Below are 25062 nucleotides of genomic sequence, written 5' to 3' on the forward strand. Positions count from 1 at the left end.
AAACCACCAAACACCTTCCTGGTGAGGCCTCGCCAGGAAAGCCTTGCCAGGAAGGTGTTCGGGGCTCCCGGTGCCCGCACTGGGCCTCCCGGTGCCCGCACTGGGCCCGCTTTGGGGCCTTCAGAGATTGTGAGATCAGTGGGGTTTATATATCTGTAGAAGGTCCAGGGTGGGAGAAAGAACTCTAATTAATCACCTTGATTAGCATTAAATGGCCCTGTGGCTGCAAGTCCTGGCTTCTTCTTGCCTGGGAGAATCTTTTTTGGGATGAGTTAGCTGTCCCTGATTGTTTACTGTCTGGTTTTCTCCTGCTTTCAGAGTGTTGTTCTTTATTTATTGTCCTGATTTTAGAGGGTTTTTTTTTAAATACCGGAGGGTATCTAAGTCCACACTGCCCTATATCCCTGTTCAATGTTTGATGCTAAATTCCTAAATAACATTACCATGTATTGAACGGCTTTTTCTGTTGATTTGTTGTAAAACATGATGTTTTGGTGCTTAATTTGTACAATCTTAATGTAATTTGATGTTTAATAGGCTTTTCCTTAATCCCTCCTTATTATCCAACATTTTCGCTTATCTAACGCTTTTATTTTTCAGTGACTGGTTTGGGGGGGGGGCGCAAAATTCTGTTCGCCTACACTTGAAAAATACCTAGGGCCGGCTCTGAGTATGCCATAGGGTGCTGGACCTCTTATGCACATATGTGAATCGCTGGAGTGAATTTTCTTTTTAAAAATCTTTCGCTGGATGTGTCTTGTCTGCCCATCTTAATTTGCTCAAAAAAAAAAACAGTTGTAAGGATAGCAGGGGACTATGTAGTGTGTCTGACAGGTCTGTGTTGGAACTCCTTCTGAGGTCTTACATTTAAAAGCCCACTTCTTTGTCCTAGATTTTGGCACTGTCTCTGTTTTGGCTTAATCATTTTCTGAAAGAAAAGGTGTTTGTTGTCTCTTCTAGTTACATCATCCTCCAAAATCTGCACAGGAAGTGTAGATATCTGCAAAGAAACTCCTGTTTGTATCTGCAACTTAACTCCTGTTTTTAAACTGCAATTTAGGCATGTGATCCCATACTATCAAGATACCTGACTATAAGACTATTCCAGTTAAATGGAACTCTGCTGAATGAGTTTCTGCTCCCACATAAGAGAGTTTTTGAAGGCATCCATATATAATGAACAAATGTCTGGGCTAGCCTGGAGATGCTGACCCTCTAAGGGCATTGTTTGACCTCAGGTACACTTACACCTTCAGTTATGCATAATATAGGGGTGAGAAATCGCTATGTCCAGGATGAGATTCACTTTGAACCAGAAGACTGCATTCCATTGCACATAAGTTTTCAAGGGCTACAAAGTTTAGTAATTGTTGGGGTTTAAGAGAAAAGGTGAGATAAAAATGCTAGAAAATTCGAGCTTTATGTCCCCCCCAAAAAAACAGAGACTGATATCATTTTATTAAAGATGTGTCTTTTTATGTGTCTTTTTTGGTAGTGGTGATGATAGTGGAAAAACAATTCAAGATGTTTTTCATGTAATGGATCCTGCCCCTCAAAAATATAAAAAATTTGGGAACCCTTCCCCCTTAACACAGTCGTTTAGTGCATACACACAGGGGGATGGATGAGGAACATCATACAATGCCCCCTTAGCCCAGGCATGGACAAACTTTGGCCCTCCAGGTGTTTTGAACTTTAATTCCCACAATTCCTAACAGCCTGTAAGTTAGCTGGGAATTCTGGGAGTTGAAGTCCAAAAACACCAGGGGGGCCGAAGTTTGCCCATGCTTGCTATAGCCAGACACCCAACAAGGATGTCATCCTTCAGGATCTTTGGAGAACGCCAAGGGATCTCAAGATAATGTGTTACGAGTTATACAGAACCTCCTCCATGAGCTCCCTGCTCTCCATTCACCACTAAATACGTTGTGGGAGGAGCCAACAGGAGATAGATGCATTCTATAGTGGTGATAGGGGAGTTGTGGCATAATTCAACATAGGCAGAACCTTATACCTCATCTCTGCATACAGAAGCCCAGTCTGAGATTGAGGAGAGGCATTTCCACCTTTTAGATTGGGGAAATATCCAGGGCAATAGCTGGGATACTACAAAGATCAACTGTGGATATTCTGAATCATTGACAGATTGGACCTTGAAAGAGCTTTATTTGGCTCCAGGCATGAAGTTCCATATCCCTTCATAAGAACATTGCATATTTTTGTATGCTTTCCCTCCCAGTCCTTCACACATTTCCACAAACATACTTTAATGTATCAGCAGCAGAACTGCAACCTTTTTCCCTTACAAAAGGGAGATTTTCTTACTTTGATGAAAAAAGAAGAAAGAAAACTGTGGAGATGTAATTGTTCCATTGGTTTAAAGAAATTGTGAAGTCTAAGAAAAGATAGAAACTCTATTATGTTTTTATTGTATAAAAATAGAAATGTGATACTGAAAGAGAAAAGGGTACTCAAATATAGCTGACATCATCAAACTGGGCAATTAAAATTATATAGCCAATTCAGTTGTTTAGAAAGGTGATATTTGACAGCTGTTACCAAAATACTGGAAAATGCAATTATAGGAGAGGGCTTCAGCTCAGTGGTAAAGCACCTGCTGTGAAAACAAAGGCTGAATCCTAAGTAGTTAGCAGAATCCAAGATATATAGTATTTTGAGAGTCCATTATTTCAGTCTTCAAAGATGATATTGATATAGTGTCCAGTTTATTTCATTTTAAGAGGTAATCTCCAGATGAAGGAATTGGTTTTCTTTTGTTTTGTTTTTTTAGTATACGTTATTAAATATCTGGGGTTTCACACTGGGTAAAAGGCAGGATATAAATTAAATGGCTGAGATTATATATAGCATTTGTAATTATGCAAATGTAGTTATGGGTGAGCTAAGGAACTGACCCCGGAAGCTACCTTAAACTCAAGACTTGCACCATGTAATGGAAGTTTGTAGAGGGTGGCAGTAGAGCATTTCAGAGTGACATTTCAGAACAGCTTCTGAAGTGTCACACTCAACCATGCTAAAGACCATCATAAAGTACTATAATCTCCATAACATGGAATAATTCCCTAAAGATCTTGACTTTCCTTTAAGATAGAGATGGGTGAGAATGTTGTTCAAAATTCACAAATTTCTTTGTAACTTTGACAGAAAGATTATGTTCTTATATATAAAATGGAAGAAAGCACACCTGAGATATTCATTTATGCAAGTAGAAGGCATGGATCTTTAAATTGTGGAATTAGAGTATATTTTCTTCTTTCTCTCTCTGAGCACTTCCAGACAGCACCAAAATCTGCACCAAAGTGGGTTAAACAACCTGGCTTTGGCATGGATTTCTGTCTCCACTCTTCCCAAAAAAAACCTTGCTTTCCGGGGGGGGGGGCTATATGGCATCCTTATTAAAATCAGGATGTCATGCAGCCACCCCAAAGCCCCCCAATTTACCCCCCAAAATTAAGCAAAACATACCATAACTTTCCTTCTCACATCAGGAGGGAATGATACACCAAGAGACCCGGGGTGGGGGGAGTGAGAGAAGGGAAATCCCTCCTTGCTCCCCCTCCCTTTCCTGGCACATAATTTCCTCACAACAGGAGGGCATGAAGAGGAAACTTAAGGTGGCCAGGTATGTTTTTAAAATGTAAGGGGTAAATTTTGGGTTTGGGAGAGAGGGTGGGTGCCATTCCACATCTTTGAGTTCCAGGAGCCCAAGAGGTACAAGATGACATTGGGGACTCACCCCCAGGCACTTTCTTTCTTTCTTTCTTTCTTTCTTTCTTTCTTTCTTTCTTTCTTTCTTTCTTTCTTTCTTTTTTCTTTTTTCTTTTGCAGTGCTGTATTATGGTTGCCTTCTTTTCTTTTTCTAATGGACTTCTCACCTTTAATAGTAGGAAACAATGAGCATGTTTGAATGCCCCAAAGTTTCTGATTGATCTACATTTTCAAATACTGTTCCCTGTCAGCAACCTATTTGTATGCAGAAAATACTGTTTCAAGAACAAATATTCATCTGCAACAATGTTTGAATATTACAATATGCTTTTGTTATTGTAATATATAGGAATTCAAATATATAAGTTTATGAATAAACAAAATCTAAATTTTGAGGCCAGAGGGACATTTCAGTCAACGTTGGTTTCCCACCCTACGCATTCAATATTTAAAAAGAGAGGAAAAGGTCTCCTACCAATCTGGAATATGAAGTAGATGGCATGTTTTGGTAAAAAGGGGAGAAAAGGGAAATAAGAACTGATAGATCAGGGCTAAAGTCTCTGCTGGCCATGAAAACTTTTTGATCATGGGCATATCTCATTCATCCTTAGAAGAAGGCACTGACAAATCTCCTATGAATAAAATTTGCCACAAAAACCCTGAGAAATTTGACTTGAAGATATGTAGTAGTAGAAACAACAACAATTATTCTGATCAAACAAAAGTATTAATTTTTAACCTTTTTTGCCATTTCCCCCTGTCTTTTATCTTTTTCCGTTGTTGAATTCAAAGATAAATATGTTTAACTAGAAATTACTCTGTCTTATTTGATTTGGTATCACAAAAATGGGTTAACTGGGACATCTATGCTATTATGTCTGTGCTACTATCTAACTAATGGTTTTGGGTTTTTTATGATCACAGACAAATCCATGTTTGTATTTTTTGTACTTGTATATTATCTTTTATTGTATTGTTTAATGTGTTATGATTTGTTGTTCTATTTATATTCTGTGATATTGCATTGTTCTGGGCATGGTCCCATGTAAGCCGCCCCGAGTCCCCGTTGGGGAGATGGTGGCGGGGTATAAATAAAGTTGTTTATTATTATTAATAATAATAATAATAATAATAATAATAATAATAATTCTTTTTCATCCTATTGATTGCACTTTCCCACTCAAGTATCTATATATTAATATGTGTAATGGGTCAGGTTTTTGCTTCCTTTTAACACAGACTCTCTTTTTGGCATTGGCTATGTCTATGAATAGGTTATTCTGCCACTTTAATCAATAGTCAGGGAAATGGAGTAAAGTCAATGAAAAGGGCTGGCCCTATCTCCAAAGAACGTTAAGAATTTTTTAATGCATCCAGATGCAAGAAATGATGAATGTCACAACTTCCCATTCCATGGACAGAGTCCCACCACTGCTTCTTCAATTTATTTCCCTTAATATGAACATGCTTTATGTTTGCCCATTATGCCTCAGCCATATATTCTCTTCCTCTTCTATGCCCATGTTGAATTTCTGTTCTTCCTCCTTGCTGACCCATCTGCAAGCCATCCACGATGGGCCAACTCTCCATCTTCTTCCACCTGATCTTACACCTTCAGTTGAAATCCTAAAGTCTGAGGCTAAAGTTTGGATAAGAAAAATTTAAGAAGCACCAACATGGGATATTTTCAGAATGAATGAATAAATGAAAGGAAAAAATTGACACCTTACATTATATTACATGATAGTCTAAACTGCTTTAAATATAATTAATGATATATTCAAGAAATGATTGAAGTAATCCTTTACACAATAGGAAAACAGTTGCAAATGTTGAATTTCCTCCAGAAGATCAGATGTAACAATAGTTCCAGAACAGTAAGTTCCCTTCCATCAAACAGGTTTTATTATGAGCTCTGTTGCTTCAGACACAGAGTGTGAGCATTATTTCTATATTTCACTTGAGTGAGTCATAGGCAACACCACACATGTTAAACATGGCAGATGGGTTTTATTCCTTTCATGTCCCGAGGAATACATTTTTTTTGTCAAGCTCTGCTTTTAAGATCCCTCTTTTTGTGGGGATGAGGTCATCAAATGTTTTCATCATGCAATGACTAGAGGATTATACAAAGGCAACAAAAAGCTGGAAAGTATTTTTGTATCTAAACCTCATCTTACAAAAACCTCTCATGAGTACAGCTTTTAAAAAGTTAATAAAGACAGGAGTGTTTTATCAAATACCTACCTTTTTGTTTGGCAAGTTGAATCACTGGGGGTGGCTTTTAAACAATCATTCATATATTCATTAATGTGTAATGCATTGGTAAGGAAGAGATGGAAGCAGAGTGCTCAGTTCCTACTATTGTCATCAGGTACAACAACCTGTGGAAGAAAGTTTCATAGCAACCATGAAGCTAAATGAAAAGGGCTTCCTTGCTTAGTTTTGCACCAGCAAGCTTCCTAAAATCATTCAAGAGTGATCATTTATCTTTTCAGAACCAATGATCAGAGGTTTACTTCCCTGGACTCGGGGTGGTGGGGATATATAATGATCTATGGTGGGGTTAAGGTCAACACCCCTCAGTGGTTTGATTGGATGTATTTAAATATGATTGGCTAAGACAGACTAGACATTATCTTAGTGTAGTGCTCACTCCCTTGCATATCAGTCTCCTTTCCTCAACCAGTTTTGGGATTAGAATCCCTTTGGTTTGTGGTGATATGGGACTTCAGCATCCATGCTGAAGTTTCCTTTTCAGGAGTCACACAAGGTTTCATGTTCTTTATGACAACCATGGGGCTATCCCAAATGTTATCATATCCTGTTCATGCTGCTCGGCATACTCTGGACCTTCTGTTATGGGAGGAATTAGTCAGAATTCAAAACGATCTTAACAGACTAGAGAGATGGGCAGAAACTAACAAAATGAAGTTCAACAGGGACAAATGCAAGATACTTCGGCAGAAAAAATGGAATTCAAAGATACAGAATGGGGGACTCCTGGCTTGATAGCAGTACGTGTGAAAAAGATCTTGGAGTCCTCATGGACAACAAGTTAAATATGAGCCTACAATGTGATGCAGCTGCTAAAAAAGCCAACGGGATTCTGGCCTGCATAAATAGGGGTATAACATCTAGATCCAGGGAAGTCATGCTACCCCTCTATTCTGCCTTGGTCAGACCACACCTGGAATACTGTGTCCAATTCTGGGCACCGCAATTGAAGGGAGATGTTGACAAGCTGGAAAGCACCCAGAGGAGGGCAACTAAAATGATCAAGCTTGTTTTCTGCTGCCCTGGAGACTAGGATGTGGAACAATGGCTTCAAACAAAGGAAAGGAGATTCCACCTGAACATTAGGAAGAACTTCCTAACTGTGAGTGCTGTTCGGCAGTGGAACTCTGTGCCCCGGAGTGCAGTTGAGGATCCTTCTTTGGAGGCTTTTAAGCAGAGGCTGGATGGCCATCTGTCGGGGGTGCTTTGAATGCAATTTCCTGCTTCTTGGCAGGGGGTTGGACTGGATGGCCCGTGAGATCTCTTCCAACTCTACTATTCTATGATTCTATGATATGGTGTTCTGGAAGTGAAGGGACTATAATCCTAGAGCATGATTTACCCTAGGATACTTATAGAATCAGATGGATTTCTAATGACTCTTGAATGATTCTTGTTGTTTCTGCAGGAGCTTCTGTCAATGCCCTGGTTACCCTCTGTAATAAAAAAAAACCACCAGGTCAGTAGACACAATTGCTCCTGAGTGTCCACTCACAGAGTAGAGCTATACCAACCCTATGATTCTTTAGGGTACTGCCAGCAATGAAATGAATGAGAAACTAGAACAACATTGTAAAAAAAAAACCCCAAAGGATCTCACCAAAGCCAGTTTAGACTTATTTGAGGGCCTGCTATATCTCACTACAAGCAGCTGAAAATATTTCCCTCTGCTCTGATCTTGTCTGCAAAGAGCAATCCATGGGAGCTATTCTAGTTGCAGATACATGCAGATACATTGGTAGTGGGTGATGGTTGGAGGGAACTCAGAACTTCCTTCCTGCAACAGAACTTTTACTGAACTTTTACATTAATAGGGGTTTTATGATGTTTTTATGTTAAATTGCTTATGTAAATTTATTCCTTTCATGTACCGAGGGTTGTTATTTTACATGTGCACGTATATGTATTTTATTGCATTTTGTGTATTGTTGCACTATCAGTGTTTCTGTAAACCCTCCCAATCCCTTCTGGGAGGTGATAGAGGGATACAAATAATTATTTATTATTTATTATAACAGGTCCACTTGCTAAGTAATCTGTTTCCAGGCACAATTCAAATGGTTGAGGATGACCTATGAAACTCAATATGGCCTCTGTGTTTTCTTTTCTCATCTTTTGGAATCCCCTTCCTGTGGAAGCTGGAATGCCCCCCTCTCTTTTGCCTTTTGTTTTTCCAGCAAGCCTTCAGAAATTGATTCTTAACAACAGAAAGATTTTTTATGGATGTACTGTTTTTTAATGTTTTTAAAAAGTAAGACTATAAATGGTTTTAATTCTCACAGCAATTACGTTCTGTTGCTACTTAATACTGTTTTAATCTTATTTTTGTAAGTTGTAACTGTAGGCATTTTTGTTGTCAATTTCCAGTTTTGATGAGCTGCCTTGAGTCACAATATGAGAGAAATATGGGATGTAAGTAATAGGACTGTGAACGTCTCCGTTTTGAAAAACGGGCTCTGACTGGTTCAGCTCTTTCAGCTTTTTTGGCCAGCTGTAATGGCATAGGCACTGCGACTCTTTTTTTCCAGCTGCAACAGACCACGTGGTTGCCAAAAATGGCTGCCTTCAGTTTCTTTTGGTTACACTTGGAGTGTTGAGAGGGAGGCATGTTTCCTTATGAGGCTGTGAGCCCTGCTTCCTGCCTGAGCCAATCAGAAGATGAAAGCCACTCAAGTGCTCCCTGTTCTATCTATCTCAGTGCCTTAACTGCTCTTAGGATTTTTCTTTTTGAGTGGACTCAATTCCAATCTTTTCCTCTGGCAATTTCATTAATGAGCTGTGAAAGGGCACTTGGGAAAGGTTTTTTTTGTTTAAATATTGGTGTGGTTTACTAAAGGGAAGGGATAACCTGACTATCTTGAGCTTCCATGGGGAGTATTCAATTCCTCCCCAGGAATTGATTAAAGGAAAGGATGCCAGAAGCAGGGGTTTCTTAAGCCTGATACTTAACCAAGGGATCTGGGGCCAGGCTGTGGCGCAGGCTGTTGAGCAGCTGCAATAAATCACTCTGACCATGAGGTCATGAGTTCGAGGCCAGCCCGTGGCAGGGTGAGCACCCATCAATTAAAAATAAAAAATAGCCCCTGCTCGTTGCTGACCTAGCAACCCGAAAGATAGTTGCATCTATTAAGTAGGAAATAAGGTACCACTTATAAAAAAAAGTGGGGAGGCAAGGTTAACTAATTTACGACCTGGAATGAGGAAGTGCCATCAGAGTGGATGATGCTCCCCCCTGTGGCCAGAATCGAACATCCCCTCGGGAGAAGGTTAACTTGCCTCTGTGTCTGTCTGTCTCAGTCTCTGTTTGATGTGTTTATGGGCATTGAATGTTTGCCCTATGTGTGTATAATGTGATCCACACTGAGTCCCCTTCGGGGTGAGAAGGGCGGAATATAAATACTGTAAATAAATAAATAAATAAAATCTCTGAAGGAGATTTAAGGAAAGGATGCTAAAAGCAGGGGTTTCTTAAGATTGATGCCCTAAATATGCCTCATAAGTTCCTCGTTGCTTCCAATCGGCCAAATCTTCCCAGATCTTTCAACTGCTGAACTGAAAAATGGATTTTTTTTCTACAGTCGAATTCAAAGGCTCCTGAAAAATAGATTTGGTGGAGGGGGGCAGGGTCACCAAAATCCAAACACCAAAAATGGCATGGGGTTAACCTGAATTGTACACCCCTAGTAAGTAACATAATGAATACATTTTTCATCAAAATCCTACTGGTTCTCTGAGGTTCACCTGATATCTTTCATCTCCCCACATGAGATGCTCAGCTCAGTTACCTAGTCCATTTGCACTATAGTGGACCCACTGTGATAACTACACAAAGCTATGTTGGCTGACTTCCATTTCATTTATTTTCCTTCCATTTTAATTTTTATCATGTGTCCACTTTTTTCTTTTAGCTGCTGGTGGTAACAAAAACAGCAACCCCAAGAAAAGGGAAACATTTTGTGTCTCTTAATTTTTTTCCCTTTGGTACAAGCAACAGAGTTAAAGTATACGTTTTGGCATTTCACTTTGACTTGGGCAGGTGCCCATTTTTGTTTGGTTTTGTTTATTTGTTTTGCTGGTTAGTACACACCATTAACTTTGGACTTGCAATGTACAAAATCTGCTGAACTCTTTCAACTCAGTCTGGGGGGAAACACAGTTTTTTTAATGAGAAAATAGACAGCTTGCTTCTTAGCATGACTGTTTTTCATAAGTCACTTCAGGCTTGGGGAAGCAGCTGTCAGAATAAGAAACCATTACTACAATATCCCTAGCACCATTTCTCCACATGTTTGTATGGCTCTAGACCAGAAATTCCCAACCTTTGCTCCTTCAAGTGTTTGGAACTTCATCTCCTCAAAATACCAACCAGGTTGGCCAACTGTCAGGAATTCTGGGAGTTGAAGTCCAAAACTTCTGGGGGACCAAAGGTTGGGATCCACTACTTTAGAAGATTACATGTTTGTTCTATCAGAAAATAAAGCATTTTTCCTGACATGAAGATTTAGGTGATCTGAAATCACTGTAGTAAAGGGAAGAAGAGGGGACGAGTCATTGTCCCTTGTTACATCCATTCTCTTTTGATACGTATTGAATGATACTTGTTAGTGAAACCAAAACTTGCTTTCTATCTGTAAAATGTTGTTTCTGGAAAACTGCAGGATAAAAAGGAAAGTTTTTTAAAAACGGGATTAAAGACAAAAGAACCACATTGCAAACAACTCATTGTCAACTTCATGTGCCTAAATTGCAGGAGCTACAAACTGATTCTGTTTTTCATCAGTGTAGACAAGCCTTTACCTTTTAGACAAGCCATAGGACACTATAAACAGCTCTTTGTATTCAAAGTATACCCACAGTGGTGACTGATGGCAGATACTCAGGCACCCTTCTGGCTCTTTGTCTCTATGCTTGTGGGGCCCCAAAATATAAGGATTAGCCCCACTATTTTTTCCTACTCTCTGTATTCTGAGCCAAGAACTAAAATCCAGGGGCCTATTCTGTATATTCAACAATCCAACACAGTTCCAGAAAAGATTTTCTATCTCTTGGCTGACACTGTTTGGTTACCCACAAGGTTGCCCTTTTTGCTCTGGCAGCATGGAAAATACAGACAAGAATAATTTCTGATTCTGCAGTCAACTGTTCTAGGGATCTGGTTGTATATCCAAAATGTTTCTTGCTTAAGTTTTAATAATACTGAATTTTACTTGGTTTTTAACTATGCAAGAGATAGTCATATAGTATTTTATGTAGTATTTAAGGGTGCATCTCGCCATTGATTTATGTAGCATTTTAATGGTTTATGTAGTATTTTAATGGTGTATTTTGTATTGTATTTACTAATCTGGTTTTTATGTATTTATTTGTTTGTCTGTATGTGAAAGACCTATGGTCTAAGCACTAAATAAACTGAATGACTTGCTGACAGAAGGATGGACATCTCCTAGCCTTTTAAGAAAGGCATTCCAATGTCTGGGAATATTCACCAAAAAGGTCCTCCTTCCTTTTTCACACTAAAGGCCCTTCTACACCTGCCAAAATGTACAAATTCTCATTGAAAAACAGCAAAATGTTCTTCGGGACAAGATTATTTCTCCATGCCAACTCTTGTTTTTGTCTTGTAATTTTTATTTTATTTTATATGAGAAAATAGAGAGATTACTCTCTGGCAAAGCCCAATCACAGGTACAGATCTATGAGGGCAATTTAAGGAAACCCAATTTTAGAACAACGAAAATGTCAGAATGTTGGCTTGTGATAGGATGCGTTGGGAAAAGGTAGTAACTAGAATCCTGGCAGGAAGAAAGCAGTTCCATAAGAAACCTTTGATAGTGCATTTGTAATGTTAATAGTGGGGAAAGGGCGCCAAGAGCAGAATGTTTGGTAGGGAGGAGATCTACTGCCAAAGCACACCAAAATGATGCCAGAGAAACAAACTGCCTTCCTAGAAACTCAAAATGAAAGGGGCATAAGTTTTGACAGGGAATATAATAAAATAGTGAGTGCTTAGTTAGGAGTTATTGGAGGCATGCGTGTCAAAAATAGTCATGTGAAGGTTTGTATAATGAATAACTAAAAGATACAAGGACAGGACTGACTCAAGACATTTTTGTCACTGATAAAGGGCTTGAAAACACTCACTCTAGAACTAAGAGTTGGAACAATACTTGAATCTTGGGCCAGGCTGTGGCGAAGGCTGGTTAGCAGCCAGCTGCAACAAATCACTCTGACCAAGAGGTCATGAGTTCAAGGCCAGCCTGTGCCTGTGTCTGTCTCTGTCTCTGTTCTATGTTATGGCATTGAATGTTTGCCTTATATGTGTGCAATGTGATCCACCCTGAGTCTCCTTCGGGATGAGAAGGGCAGAATATAAATACTGTAAATAAATAAATAGTAATAAAATCTTATTTCAACATAGGTAGCATTTACTTTACATCTATTTACTTACTATACCCAGAGCATTCCTTAAAATTAATCCTTACTTGTATAAAATCCCCAAATGATCTTGTTTGTTTAAATACTTAAAAGAATCAGATTTCAAAATGACTCTAAGTGACATCACAGAAAGCTTGTCTTTGCTAGTAACATATAAGTGCTATTCATTACTCAATAAGATAATAATATTATATTATATTATCTTGCAAAGGAATCATTCTTTTGTCCACATAATCCTCCTTCTAATCACATACTGAACACAGTAATTAGAATATATCTATCTATCTATCTATCTATCTATCTATCTATCTATCATCTATCTATCTATTTCAGCAGTTTTCAAAGCATGCTCTGCGGAGCCTTAGGGAGTACTGAAGGACCACAAGAATGGGGCCATACTGGATTTCCTGGGGAGAAAGTTCTAGTTCTCAGGGTGGCCCCTGAGAAGACCCAATTTCTTGTTCCTACCAATCAAGCTTACAATAGAGGTAGAAAGGGTATCCCCTGAAGGGCCTCAGGGCCCAGGCAGGCTTGTACGAGATATGGTAAATCAAATAGCCTCAACCTGGGGTGTGCTATACATTGGGCTACATCTATACCAAGTTATGGGGCTGAAGAAACCCCTGCTTCTATCAGATACAAAGTACAAAGTGTTGGCTATTACCTTTAAACCTTACATGATTGGGTCTAGATTATCTGCAGATCCAGCCATACACTCAGATCACTTTACAGAGCCACTGGAACCCAGTTCTTGTAGATTTTCTGATTAAATGAGTACTTTGGTTGATCAGAGTTAGGATTGATTTAGGTCAGATGTCAGTGGCAAAAAGATAGAAATAAAGGATAGCTGAACATTATCTACCACGTCCAAGTCATTGTGGTTTTTGTGTGCATTTAAATCAATTAGTTCCTTATAAATATAAACAAAATATCAATGTTATTACCTCAGGAGATGTTAAACACAGGGGAGGGGGGAAGAAAGAAATCAGCACAATGATAAAAATGTTACATTGGTATATTACTCTCGTAAGTTAGCTTCCAGAAGCATAGAGTCCTAAGGCACACATACTAATGGACTATCAAATTCCTCATCTGTAGAAATTATTCTTTTTATTAGTGTTGTTATTGCTATTAATATTAAGTTTTCATTTCATTGAGGACATTTTTGCGTCCACATCTCCCATCTTGTAGAAATTGTAAAATAAATCCCCCTCTGATCAGAAGGGGGAACACAGCAGTAGAAATTGTAGGATTTTCAAGGTGTTACTGGACTACAGCTTCTATCAATCCTTGCCAACATAGTCAATGGTGAGAAATCTAGTACCTGCAGTCCAACAATGTCTGGAGAGTAAAGGTGTGCACAATTTAATTTTTGTGTACCGAATTCGGCAGATTCGGGTGCTGAATCCATGAAAAAGAGCCTGGCACGGGGCAGCTAAAGCCTTAGCCAGTACAGATTATAACAGCTGTATCTTTTCGGCTAATGGGAACTAATAGGAACCTATGGCTGAGGAGCACTCTACCTGAGGTGGTGGCGGCGTGTGGGCAGGGCAGCTTCACAAATCAGGAAAGCTGCAGCTCTTCCTTTGCTTTCTCCCCTGAAGTCTTCTCCATCCCTTCCTGATGGCCTCCCACACCTGCGTGAGGGAGATGGAACTCACTTTTCCAGTAGCACAAGCCATGAAGGAGCCATGTTCTTGATGAGAATAGAGGTTTCTCTCTCTGTGTGTTTCTCACTTTCTTTCTCTGCCAATCAGAGGTCTGGTTGATTGTATCTATTCTCCTCCCCTCTTGTGGCATGAGCTTGGACTTCAATTTCCAGAATTCCCTCTTGTGAGTTTTTAATGTTATGGTAAAAACTTTTTAAAATTTCTTTTTTTTCTTTTTCAAGTCTTTTTCTTGAAATACTAAGTAATTGGTGGACATAGGCATTATATATTTAGATAAGAAAAATGAAGAACATCCGCTGAAATACTGGCTAAAATGGGAGATTTAAATCAGGAGATTCTGGCAGAGATTCAAGCAATTAGAAATTTGCTCATTGTAGGAATTAAGAATGAAATGATAGCAGAATTGAAAGCAGTGGGATAATCATTTACCCGATGAGAAGTGACATGAAGACAATGGTGCATCAAATACAAGAGATGGTGGGAAGAACAGCAATGTTAAAATAAGATTTTGGAGAAACAAAACAGACAGGAAGACACAGAAAATGGACACAGATAGTGAATCAGAGGGAGAAGAAGAATCGCTCTCAGACAGTGAAAGTGTTCAAGATGTTCCCTCACCTTACACCAGTCTAAGAGATAGAAAAAGGTTAAGAAAGGTGAAAGACCAATCCAGTGATGAGGAACTTAGTGGATCAGATTCCATAGTACTGAGGAGAAGCAAGAGAATTCGAAAACCACCAGATAGATATGGAAAACCTGTTGTATATCAGGTAGCAATCAGCACACAGCAATATGATGAACCTGAATGTTTTAGTCAGGTAGCAAATAGTCCTAATGCCAGGGATTTGAAAGAAGCAATGGACAATGAATTTGGTTCCTTGGTACAACAAAAGGTGTTTGACATTGCAGATAGGCCCAAAAATCAGAAAGTTATAGGTTGTAAATGGGTTTATAAGAAAAAGACACTTCCAGGTGGAGAAATTAAATATAAGGCGAGACTAGTAGCCAAAGGATTTACACAATCCATGTTTTAAAATTATTATAAGACATTTGCCCCCACAGCAAAGCCAGAGAGTTTAAGACTGATGTTAACACTGGCAGCAAAGAAACAAATGGAAATTAAACATTTCAATTTTGAAACAGCCTATCTGAATGCCCCTTTAGAGGAACAAATATATATGGAACAAGCACCAGGTTTTTGTGTGAACGATAATAAGGTTTATCTCCTACAGAAGGCGATATATGGACTGAAACAATCTGCTCATTGCTGGAACATGTGTGTACATGACGAATTGTGTAAACTTGGGTTCAAAAGAAGCATCGCAGGTGCATGTGTTTACACAAGAGGTACTAAAGATGAATGGGTAGGACTTCTTCTTTATGTAGATGATCTATGTGTTGTTTTAAACAAGTCTGAACAAATTGAGAAAGTTCAAAGGGAATTGGAGGAAAAACAGCCGAGACGAGCGGAGAAGCTATGTGTGCAGAGAACTATGGCTTTCAGCAACTGTATATATGTATAATAAAGTAATTAGACCTGCTGGGATCAGCAGTAAATCAACGACTCAGCTGTAGTTTTGTTGGTGCCACTTTGCTGCTGCATAAAGTGGTCCTTCGGGTGAGCAGATGGAGAGAACTGACTCACCAAATCAGTCACAGTGACGGATGATTGATTCACCTCCTCATCCCATCACCAGCATCTACCCTGACAAAGTAATGTTCAAAATTCAGTCAAAGATTGGAAATAATATTTACAATTATTAATTTTGAAGTTGAAAAAAGGGATTCCCAAATAATTCAGAATACTATCAGAAATAATATTAAAGCTCTGAGACATTTTTGCTCCCCTCCAGTACCTAAACATCAATCAGTGTTATAATAGTTAACAACGTTATGAGTGTTGTAACAGAATTAGTCTATGGAGAAACACATGTGGCTTTTTGTTAGAAGAAAAAAAAGGGTTTTATATGCAGGTAACAGGTTTCTGCCCAGGAAATACATTTTCTGCACAGAAAACATTTCCCCCCAGAAAACTCCTTGTGTAGTTCTCCTTTTATCCACATGATAATTATTTTGCAACAAGTATTCATATTCAGATGTGAGATTGAAATAATTGAGGATTTGTATTATTATTTTACACACACAATGTCTATAACAGATTTCATTATTTTACATGGATCTATTATAGGTAATCTATTATAGGTAATCAAATTAGGGAATGAATGGCAATTTTGCTGTAGACTGCAAATGCCAGACACTAGATATGGAAACAAGAGCCATCCAGCCCAATCTTCTGCTATATGAATACAGTCTCACCAATAAATACTGTTTTGTTTTGTTTTTTGTTTTTTGTTTTTTAAAAAAGTGACTGTACAAAACCTAAAATAAAAGTGGAACAACCTGTTTTACAGAAGGGCATATTTTAAAAAAATAAGCAGAAAATCCCATAGGCATGGGGGTATATATCTTAAGTAAATCATCAATACACTTTCCTCAGTACAAAGAAAACATTGGACAACCATTGTGTCGTTGAAATGAGACATATATGATTCAGTCACATCTCATTTTTTAATCCTTGAAAAAGTGTAACATTTTGATGAACATTTTAAATATTCATTGAATTAAGTTTACAACTTTACAACTTGAATTGGAATAACCACTTTTTTAATTACCCCCCTCCCCTGTGAAGTGTAGGAATAAAAAATGTTTCCCTGGTTTTATTAAAAAAACAAAACAAAAGCAAAAGCAAACAATTCAGAATAAAACATTATCCCCATCAAGTTGTGGTCACTGGACAGATTCCAGTAGCCGTGTTTTAAAAGAATCAGGAGTCAGCATGTGGCTATTGCTTCTTGACATAAAGATTAATGTCCTTTTCTTTATGTCAGTTTTCCATCACTCCATTGCTGCAATCACTTCCACTTTAAATGGTAAGAGTTTCAATAGGCACTTCAGTGGAATTAAGAAAAATCTACCACTCTTCCACCACAATGCTGGAAAGCTATCCTTCCTTCTGGGTATTTTTTATATATCAGTAAACTGTAGTGAATAGGCCTGAGATTGCCTCACTGTGAATCCAAGGAAATAATACAAAAAAAAAAATCAACCAACAAAAAAAAAAGTCAAGGATGATCCTTCCTTTGACAAGTAGTTAAACCAAGATTGACGGTATGATAAATATAGGAGCTTGCTGGAAACAGATTCTGTCTCATATCATCAAAAGGATCTTGTTCTATAAAGCTTGCTCATTTCAAAATCTGCCATGGGTTAACTTTTCCTTTTATCCCCCAGCTAAGTAATTTTATCAGGATTATAACTTTCTTCTTCTCCAAACATCTCTGCTAAAACTTTGAAACGTGGTCCCCAGTCACTCAAATAATCATAGTCCTGGTCTGCTTCAGTTGCAAGGGAATCTATAGAGCTGAGAGATTCAGCCACAGATCCATTTCCTTCATAAGCATATGTCGCTAGTGAGTCATAAGGGGGAGCTGAGGGATCTCCATCATTTTCTCTCAGCCTTTGATTAATGAAATCTCTGATATTTGTATTGTCCTCTGCAGGTGGTCTTGAACGAGGCAAGCAGAGAGCCTCTGGTTTTATATCTCTGCGCATTTTGTTGTCCTCGATTGCTTTAGGATTCCTCAGGGCCCCAATGTCAAAAGCCTGGGTGTCCTCTTCACCACCACCTTCATCATCATAATGGATGACATTGTCTCGGACGTCTTCCTTTGAGGTCATGAGGGTGTCCTTTTTCTTCTGTCGTCTCAAGGCTACATACAGAACCACAATGACTAGAAGAAAAAGAAAATGATCAGTTAAGCAGAGGAAGAACTCAGCTTTCTCCAATGAAATAGTGGATTACGGTCTGCTGTCTTAGAACTGTCAGGGGCTGATCCTTAAATTGCCTTGAAATTTCAAGCAAAACGTGGATAACTTAAATGTTAAGGTTGGGCTAAAATAGCCTCCTGACCTTCATGAGGCTATTTCCTCCCCACTCAAAAAAAAAAAACTCTCTGGGCATAGATAGTTTGAAGAAATTCAGATATTTTTCTGTATGTTAGTGTGACTTACTGTGATAGATACAAAGCAACAGAAGATTGGAAGGCTTTATTTTTTATTGTAAACTTTAAAAAAACCTTGTCCTAGATTGACCCATCTATTACACGTCGAAGGACAGGGCTAAGGCTAAAAGAGAGAGGGTGGGTGGGCTCGCCAAAGTCATGCTACCAAGGGCATTCATAAGTGTTACTCGAATCAGAGAAGTCTTCATCTATGGTCCTATCTGCATAATCCTATATATGTTTATTCATCTTAAGATACACTGAGTTTGATCAGGCTTACTTCCATGGAATGGGGAAAGGAGTTGCAATCACTTTGCTATACAGTTCTCTCACATATATGAACAGTACAATATCAGGTATAATACAAAATTTGCCAAGTTTTAATTGAAGTTCTAATAAAGCATCAGTCTTTGCCACATAATATTTTAATCCCAAGATGCTTGGTTTTTATATCACAGATCAATTTGCTATGACAATGATTCAAATGTGCTTATATTTATACATATTGGCTGCAATTCCATATTGTGGTTTATATTGCTTAACTTTATACATGTTTAACTATATAGAAGAGGTGCTATGGGACCCTCCTCCTAGTGAATTGTGAAGATGCACATGAAGGCAACAACAAGAGTGTCTTCATGCACCTCAGGCTCTACCAATACACACTGGCAGCCCTTAGTCAATCCCTTATTGGACATATTGGATCTGCATTAGCTCCAGAAATCATTTTTCAAAATCCCTTGCATAGTAAACTAATAGCATGTCCTTGCTAAATGCTGATATTGTGACATTGCACAATTCTACTTCCTGCAGGTCTGAGTCCACCTATGCAGATGTAAGTTCAATGCTAAATTTCCACTGATATCTTTTTAACAGAGACTGTTATAGAAAATTTACTTTGCATCTCAGAAATGTTTCTTCTCCGATATTCCCTTTACATGAACTTGAATGGCCTTCTTTTCTGCATCTAAATATTAATATCATCAATTGGTAAGGGATGGTATATTAGGATGGGCACAGACACTTTCAATTATACATAGTATCTAGAACATGAAACAGAATAGGCAAAACCAGTTCTAAAATTCCATAGAAAAAACTAGCACATGGCATTAGAAAATACCCACTGAAGTCATGTCTACACTACTGGGGTTGTATTCATTATGTCTCAGACTGTCTTTCTCTGGGTGTTTCACTCTAGCATCTCCCCAATGCAGCCCATGAGCCTACCCAGAGTTATTTTGGTGTTCAGTGAGCCAGATGAGCCAAGTGCACCACCATACTGCTAATCACAACCTGCTCCCTCATAGATTTGATGGTGACGTCACTTTTCCTAGTAACATGAGTGAATGCCCTGTTACGACCTCACCACAGGCAACATTGTCAGCACGCCTCTGAGAAGGAGCTGGTTGTCTTCAGCAATACAACAGTAGTCTTTCTGCACCTCCAAAACTCTGGGATTACTCCCTTGAGCTGGACTAATGGCTGGTTATGGCATTTCTGCTGTGAATCCAGCCGAGTTGTTGTTTGGACTCCCTGCAGAAGCTGGAAAGTGATTCTACATTATCTGGCCAATATAGACATGGTCTGGATCTATTTTATCTGACTATGTTTAGTTTATAGCAGCTGTCATTGGCACAACTTGTGGGGCTGTGTGCATCATATCAAATGGCTTCTGTTCACTTATCTCTTATCTATCATCTATTCCTTCCATCACATGTCCCATTGTAGAGACTCATCTTATTGTGAAACCTAATTTGTTTTATGTAAGAAGAGATACACTAACCTAGAAGTATAACAATACACAACAAGATTGCTATCAATGCTCCTGTGCTGAGTCCAACAGGCAGGAAGATGGCTTCAACATTGCAAGAGAGGATGGTACCATCAGAATCACATCTGCAAACACGGATTGTCATTGTGTTTGTACTGCTTTGTATTGGATAGCTGCTGTCTTCTATCACAACTGGAAGAAAATACAGCTCTTGTTGCCGACGGCTATATCCACTTCTTCTGGCTATAATCCCAGCTGTATTGTCTAGGGGAAAGAAAGAATATTTAGAACAAAAACATTGCTTTTATCCCGAGTTCTTAGCTTTATTATTTAGAAATGGTGAGAGTTGTAATATGCTGGAAATATGGCTGAACCTAGATGGTATGGCTCAGGGAATACCCTTCATCATGTCCATGTTCCCACAGTAGCATCCAGTCATACAAAATGTTGTGTGTCTTCATCATCTGGCAAATTTCTATATTCTCACAAGCAGCAGCTAATAAGGTGGAGTGAGGGTGGGCAAATAACACAAATCATTGTATGTTACTTGCCATTATAGACTGTCCAAGGCATTTTGTTGCTCCAAGGAAGAAAAAAGACAATTTTACGTATACAAGCCATTGCCATTAGAACAATGAATCAGGTTTTAGTCTAAATCTTAAAGGACCTTATTGTACCCTATTGTTAAGGATAGTAACTTTTAATATAAATTATCATTCATAGTGTAAGCTTTCGATGGGTGAAAAACCCGGGGCTATGTCTGTTTTTATTGTTGTTTTTATTGTTTTTATTGTTATTTTAAAGCTAAGTGTATTGTTTTAATCTATTTCTGTAAACCGCTCCAAGCCAAACTGGGAGTAGCGGTATACAAGTCTAATAAATAATAATAAATAATAATATCCCCAAAGAAAATGGAGTCAGCAGCCGCTACTCTTGGGAGTTGAATCTTTCTCCAGCATTGACAATAGGACAACATCCTTCACCACTCTTGAGGACAGAAGATGTACACCACAAACAATTTTATCTATTAACATCTGATGTTATTTCCTCAAGGTAGGACGAGCCCTGCTACACACTATAGAGCAGAGAGAGAAAAGATGTATAGTGGCTGCTTCAAGAGTCAGCCTCATATGTTCCTTACTGATGAAATCCTGACCTATGTCAGATTCCAGAATCAGTAAGACAATTCCTTTGTTCCAGTATTACCAAACAAACAAAAGGAAAAAGAAAAATAGAGGGGGGAATGTCAAGCTCAAATTGACTATAAGCTAATGAGATCCTCCCCCTCTTGTCTGGACAAATTGTGAGACTCCTGTGCCACAAGGCAGATCAGTTTGACAGCAAGCCTGTCAGAGCTAAAAAGGACAAGGGCTAGAAAAACAAGAAGGATCACATTCACAGGGGATGTTATCTCTTCCATATCACTTGTCTCCTGCTTTTTCCTTAAGTCTGCTTGGATGCCCTTCAGCTGCTGCAATTCTTGTTCAGCAGGAAGAGAACTGTGACTTTCTTGTTTTGCCAGTTATCACCAGAGACCCTTTTCAAAATCTTCAGCAACCCTGCACCTGTTCAGAAGAAAAGTCCCACCAGAAATCAAACTAGGCACTTCATACCATTAGTACGTTCACTAGTAATCTCTGATTAAGGCAAGTGCAGGCTTCTATGAGAGGTATTTTGCCATTTTCCCCAGTAGGAACTGGGTTATCACTGTTTTCCTTTGAATCAAAGAAAACGAATGAGGAAGAAAACTGATGTAAAGATTAAAGGGATTAAGCAGGAAGTGAGATTAGAAACCAATTTGCTAGCAGCTCTGATTGGGATTGCCTGCGGTGCTCTCTGCTGCTTTATTATCTCGACAACGCTCTCTAGTTCACAGCATCTCCCAATACATTACATGGCTTTCTCGACTGGATGCTTTCTAAAAAAAACCCTCTCCTCTTTGAATGTAGCTCAAAAAGAAAACAGAGATGAAGTGACATATCCTGTTTCCTTGCAGATAGGTTCATTTCCCATAGGAGCTATCAGTTGCTGAGTATCTGAAGACAAGTTTTATTTTTAGGGGAAGGCCCCTGGGTAGATATTACAGCATCATACATTAGCCTAGTGCAATATCTGCTAGCACAGAAGCTATATTTGTCATATTTGAAAGGAATATGTCCAATTTAGAGTAGATTTAGAAAGTTTAATTTTTCAAATTAGCTTTTCGGCTCCACATTGCTAATACCAACAGTTGGATTATAACACTTGTAGATTATTGTGGTTGTAGGGTGTTGCATTCATTGTAAGATTCACAGAAACCTTTACATTTTATGAATTTAAAGTTTTCCCCCCCGCTGCTCTTCATCTGAAAAAGATTTCCAGGCTGGTTGTTGATCATTTAATTCCAAATACGGTTTCTGCCCTCTGCTTTGTCAACTAAAATACATACAAAAATAACTGAAAAGTGTTTTCAAAGCCAAGAGATTAGAAGTGGCTCGCGTTTTTTCCCACCACTCTAGGGGGAATGGCTGCAAGATTTATCATGAGAATTACAATGAGATGTTTGATTGTGATTTCAGAGTTTTGGTATATGCTATCTCAGATCAGGCAGATAAAATGGATGCTACATGGAAAATTGTTACCTGCAATGCATTTTTTTTTGAGTTATGGTGGTTGTAATAAGGACATCAATATGTTTATTTTTCTGAATTTAATCTGTTGACTGACAAGGAGATTATTTTCTTCATGTACTGAATAATGTTTACTTATAACATTTATTGGTACTTTTTGGGACAAAAATGCTTTGTGGGCATTTCAAAGGTTTTGATTGTTTCTGAAACATTTAGGCCATTTTAAAACATTTTCTTAAAAAGTTGGATTATTTGTTGTAGCAATGTTAATGGCACCAAGTTACCCTTTTTGTGAGAAGGCCTTGAAGTGATTTCCATAATGAACTAGTTTTAAAAAGGTAAGCTTTCAAGTTTTTTTTTTCTTAGGACTAATATTCAAGGATGTTTGTTGGCAGATAAATATAGCAAAGGCAATAATTTGGCTTTACTTGGGCTAATGTAGGAAAAATGCTTACATTTTGAAAGAACTGTATTCCTTGGGACTTTTCTCATATATATATATATATATATATATATATATATATATACACACACACACACACACACACACACACACACACACACACACACCTCTGAGGATGCCTGCGATAGATGTGGGTGAAACGTCAGGAGAGAATGCTTCTGGAACATGGCCATACAGCCCGGAAAACACACTACAACCCAATAATGGGAGCAGTGGAATAATAGATTATAAATTAATTTAATAATGACCTGGACTGGCCTTGGAATATAACTTGGATTATGTGATTTTAACCCTTGTTTTATTGTTATGTTTTAACTTATTGGTTTTAATGTTTGTTATTCATTGATGTATGTATACATGTTGCATTGAATTGTTGCCTTTGTAAGGCCACCTTCAGTCCCTTCAGGGTTGAGAAAGGTGGAATACAAGCATGGTAAATAAATAAAAAATAAATACTTTGAATAATTAGGGAAATTCTCTAAAATCTGCACAGGCATTTATCAGTCATTCCCAAACAAAGGTGTAAATTTTGGTATGAACATCCTTAGTTGCATTATTGTTTCTGCTTTCCCTTGAATTGAAGGGCTCCTTTATATCCTTGGGTCCATCACTGTAGAATCCTAACATTTCCTAATGTAGATTGGTTATTCCTTGCCTTGCCTTTCCTTTCCCCTAAAATGCAGGTCTTTTCTTTCTTGTCCAGCATCTAAGAAACAATTACACACTGAAACAACTTATTTTCAACAATGTGGTCAAAAAGCCTCGGGCATGGGAATAACAGAACAAAATAATTGGCACCAACATTATCTGAAGTAGAAAGATAAAAAGCAATCTTACTTCTGAAATCATGGACTGTGAAATTTGGCTTTGTAGAAACCTCAGGTGACAGTCGAAAAGAGAATTTTTGCCCAGCAGGTGACAAATCTTTGTCTGCAGCACCAACAATCTGGATTACCTAAAACCACAGTGGAAATAAAGAAAATAATAGATTTCCGACTGAAAAAAAATAGACTACCTTAATTTTATCACAGTATAATGCAGCAGAAGTAGACAGTGATGAGTTACAACAACACAGTGCACGGTATCCTCCATGACTATTGAGACTTTACTTCTTTAATCTATAACAGAATGTTGCATTTTAGTTTGAAATGTAAATACACGCATACTAACTGAGACTTGGAGCCTCCGGTGGCTCAGTATGTTAAACACTTTGCTGCTGTACTTGAAAACCGAAAGGTCCCAGGTTCAAACCCGGAAAGCAGAGTGAGCACCCGCTGTTAGCTGCAGCTTCTGCCAACCTAGCAGTTCGAAAACATGCAAATGTGAGTAGATCAATAGGTACCACTCCGGTGGAAAGGTAACGGCGTTCCATGCAGTCATGCTGGCCACATGACCTTGGAGGTGTCTACGGACAACGCCGGCTCTTTGGCTTAGAAATGGAGATGAGCACCAACCTCCAGAGTCGGACACGACTGGACTTAACGTCAGGGAAAACATTTACCTACCTTTACCTTAACTGAGAGTGGTAACAGTCCCCAGCTTTAGATCTTTCTTTCTCTATTTGCAATGTCAAAAATATATCTAGATAACTTTTAGGACATTGAATTTAAAAATAAAATCTAGATGCTAACTTGTCTTCCAAATCTGGTAAGTCCAAAAAGAAAAGTGTAAAGGAATAGAGCTTTTGAGACATGTATAGCTACTGGATGCAAGAATGTTGACTATAATTGTTTGACATGACTAGCCCTTAATCAAGTAGTTTCAAATTGTCAGTTGTCCAAACCTCTAGGATTAGTGATGCTATATTGGAAGATCCAACTGACTTAGCTATGGACTCCATATCTTAGATATTGTGAAAAGATAACTAATTTTAATCTACCTAATATGCTGATTTTTTGTGTGTGTCAGGAGCAACCTGAGTTGCTTCTAGAGTGAGAGAGTTGGCCGTCTGCAAGGTCATTGCCCAGGGGACGCCCAGATGTTTTGATGTTTTTACCATCCTTGTGGGAGGCTTCTCTCATGTCCCTGCATGGAGCTGGAGCTGATA

The 25062-nt window shown here is 38.5% G+C and overlaps 1 protein-coding gene across 7 annotated transcripts in view; it reads right to left on the reverse strand.

The window, feature by feature from the left end:
• Positions 1-16660: 16660 nt before the first annotated feature.
• Positions 16661-25062, reverse strand: part of cdh12 (cadherin 12) — an 868710-nt gene continuing 860308 nt past the window's right edge. For all 7 annotated transcript variants that reach the window (XM_062977611.1, XM_008114209.3, XM_008114208.3 and 4 more), the window contains 3 exons: positions 23853-23970; positions 19956-20207; positions 16661-17902 (listed from right to left, as the gene is read on the reverse strand). In XM_062977611.1, the coding sequence (XP_062833681.1) occupies positions 17403-17902; positions 19956-20207; positions 23853-23970 (870 nt within the window). In that variant the 3' untranslated portion in view covers positions 16661-17402. The remainder of the gene's footprint in view (positions 17903-19955; positions 20208-23852; positions 23971-25062) is intronic.

Source organism: Anolis carolinensis, chromosome 4 (genome assembly GCF_035594765.1).
Source record: "Anolis carolinensis isolate JA03-04 chromosome 4, rAnoCar3.1.pri, whole genome shotgun sequence".
Lineage (NCBI taxonomy): Eukaryota > Metazoa > Chordata > Lepidosauria > Squamata > Dactyloidae > Anolis > Anolis carolinensis.